The 2,749-nt window shown below is 37.5% G+C and overlaps 1 protein-coding gene across 1 annotated transcript; it reads left to right on the forward strand.

The window, feature by feature from the left end:
• Positions 1 to 250: 250 nt before the first annotated feature.
• LOC132053399 (phenolic glucoside malonyltransferase 1-like) lies at positions 251 to 1,830 on the forward strand. Its single transcript, XM_059445420.1, has one exon. The coding sequence runs from the start codon at positions 276 to 278 to the stop codon at positions 1,629 to 1,631; it is 1,356 nt and encodes a 451-aa protein (XP_059301403.1). The 5' UTR covers positions 251 to 275; the 3' UTR covers positions 1,632 to 1,830.
• The last annotated feature ends 919 nt before the right edge of the window (positions 1,831 to 2,749 follow it).

A 2,749-nucleotide genomic window follows, 5' to 3' on the forward strand; every position in this document is an offset into this window, starting at 1 on the left:
CTCTGTACATATATTAAAATATTAATTAAATAGTTATAAATATTTAATTGTGAATAGTTATTATTATTTTTATTATATTAATTTGAGCTTGATGTAGAAATTCGTAAACTTTAAATTATGAATCCGCTGTTGTACAGTTTACAGTCAGAGACCATGAAGTCATCCCTTGAGTCAGCAGAAGCAACAGCTTCATGGCGTGTAATTCTATGTATATTGATAAGCCAATCCTCAATTCTATATATTGTGTACTTCTTAGCCAAAACGTTATAATTAATATGACATCCGTAATTGAGCAATGCCAAGTTGCGCCACCTCCAGGCAGCGCGGCGGAGTTGACACTCCCTTTTACGTATTTCGATCATGTGTGGTTAGCTTTCCACCGTATGCGGCGGATTTTATTCTACAAGCTCTCCATTCCCAAATCCGATTTCGTCCAAAACATTATTCCTCCTCTTAAAGATTCACTCTCCCTCGCTCTCAAACACTATACACCCTTAGCTGGCAACGTTGCTTGTCCGCTAGATTCTAGCGGATATCCTGAGCTACGTTATGTGACGGACGATTCTGTATCTGTTACTTTTTCTGAGACTGATATGGATTTCAATTATTTCATTGGTGACCATCCCCATATTGCTAAGGATTTTTATCACTTTCTTCCCCAGTTGGCGGAACCTAAGGATGCACCGGGGGTCAAATTAGCCCCGGTCTTAGCAATTCAAGTGACACTTTTTCCAAATGTTGGCATATCCATTGGTTTCACTAACCATCACGCTGCTGGTGATGGAGCTACCATAGTAGGATTCATAAGGGCATGGGCTTTGCTCCACAAATTTGGTGGACATGAACAATTCTTAGAAAATGAGTTCATTCCATTTTATGATAGGTCCGTAATCAAAGACCCTCATGGACAAGGGATGTCCATATGGGAGGATATGAAGAAATATGGTCTAGAGATGCGTGACATAGTGACTCCTCCTGACAAGGTTCGAGGTACATTTACTATAACACGAGATGATACCGGAAAACTCAAGAATTTGATATTGTCAAGACGATCGAGTCTAACTCATGTAACCTCTTTCATCGTAACGAGTGCTTATGTATGGACTTGCTTGATAAAATCAGAGGCCGCGATCGGAGAAGATATAGACGATAATGTAATGGAGTTCTTTGGATGTCCAGCAGATTGTAGAGCGCGATTCAATCCACCACTTCCTCCATCTTATTTTGGGAATTGCATAATAGGGTACATTGCAAGAATAAGACATGCTGACTTAGCTGGAAAGGAAGGTTTTACGATTGCTGTGGAATTAATTAGGGAGTCCATTCAGAAAAGAATGAAAGATGAGGAGTGGATCCTGAATGGTAGCTGGTTTAGACAATATACGGATGTAGACGTGAATCGGTGCCTTTCAGTTGCTGGATCACCAAAGCTTGACTTATATGCTGCTGATTTTGGCTGGGGAAGGCCCGCGAAGTTAGAGTTCGTTTCTATTGACAGTGGTGATGGAATATCGATGTCTCTTAGTAAATCCAAGGACTTCGATGGAGATTTAGAGGTTGGCTTGTCTTTGTCTAAAACTCAAATGAATGCTTTTGCTGCTATATTCACCCACGGGCTTAGCTTTCTATAACAAGCCTGGCTAGAATTACATTTTCACCAAATAATATATAGTTTCATATATGCACACACATGATATAGTGGATTGATTAAAGATGAAACAATTCAAATAGTAGCTGCAATAATTGGACATATATAAATCCTTTTTCAAACGCTATTTGGTGTAATCTTGATCTGGTCCAAATAATATACTTTGCTATTCAATTATGTGACATATCGTCTGCACTGAAATGAGCTTTTTTGCATTTTGCGTCCCTAATATATGTCTTTTGTGATTGTACCATATTTTGTTAATTTTAACGATTTTCATCGTAATCACTTTATAACCTTGTTAAACAATAATAAACACTCTTTTAATTTATGAAAAGAGGTCATGATGCGGCTAAAAGGGGTTTCTTCATTAGGTCAAAACTCAGGGGAGTTGATTTTTATTTATTAATCTACCTTGGGGTGGCAGAGGCCGGAGAGTTTGACATGGACCCTACCCTCTTTATATATTGAACATCAGGAGATTATATTTAATTTGAAGATTCTTACAAATAGCCTCCAACAATATATAATCATGCTCTTGAAATAGATAATATCACCATCTTAATCATAGGTGAAATTAGTAAAAACATGTGGATAAAAAAATGTCCTATATTTTCCTAAGCTCGGATTGACATCTGAGCTCTGAAGTCTGACCTAATTTCTCCGATTTTAATCTTCTACTAGATGAGAGCTTTCCAACTAGAGTGCATCTTTGAGTAAACTTGAGTCGAGCTAGAGTTAGGCTTCGAAGGTCTAGTTAGTGAGGTCACAACTAAAAATCACTATGCCCAGTGGTTATATTTCCACATATGTTTTGATTGAGTCAGTAAGAAAAGAAAAATAGTAGTGTTTTCACATGAAAAAATTAGGATGTTTCTCAACGTTTTAATGAAAACCTGTTTCCCACCATGCATTTTCTCAGTGAGCTAATTCGGTGGAAATAATATAAAAAAATCATAGTTTATAACACAAATTTTCCGTTGATTGTCGGTAGGAAAACCTTCATTTTTTAATAGTGGGTAGCATACGAGCATTTATGTGGATTCTGACTTGTGGTTGAAGTTATGTTGGGATTTTGGATTTAGCCATAGGGTGGCGCGT

Source organism: Lycium ferocissimum, chromosome 4 (assembly GCF_029784015.1).
Source record: "Lycium ferocissimum isolate CSIRO_LF1 chromosome 4, AGI_CSIRO_Lferr_CH_V1, whole genome shotgun sequence".
In the NCBI taxonomy this organism is placed as follows: Eukaryota; Viridiplantae; Streptophyta; class Magnoliopsida; order Solanales; family Solanaceae; genus Lycium; species Lycium ferocissimum.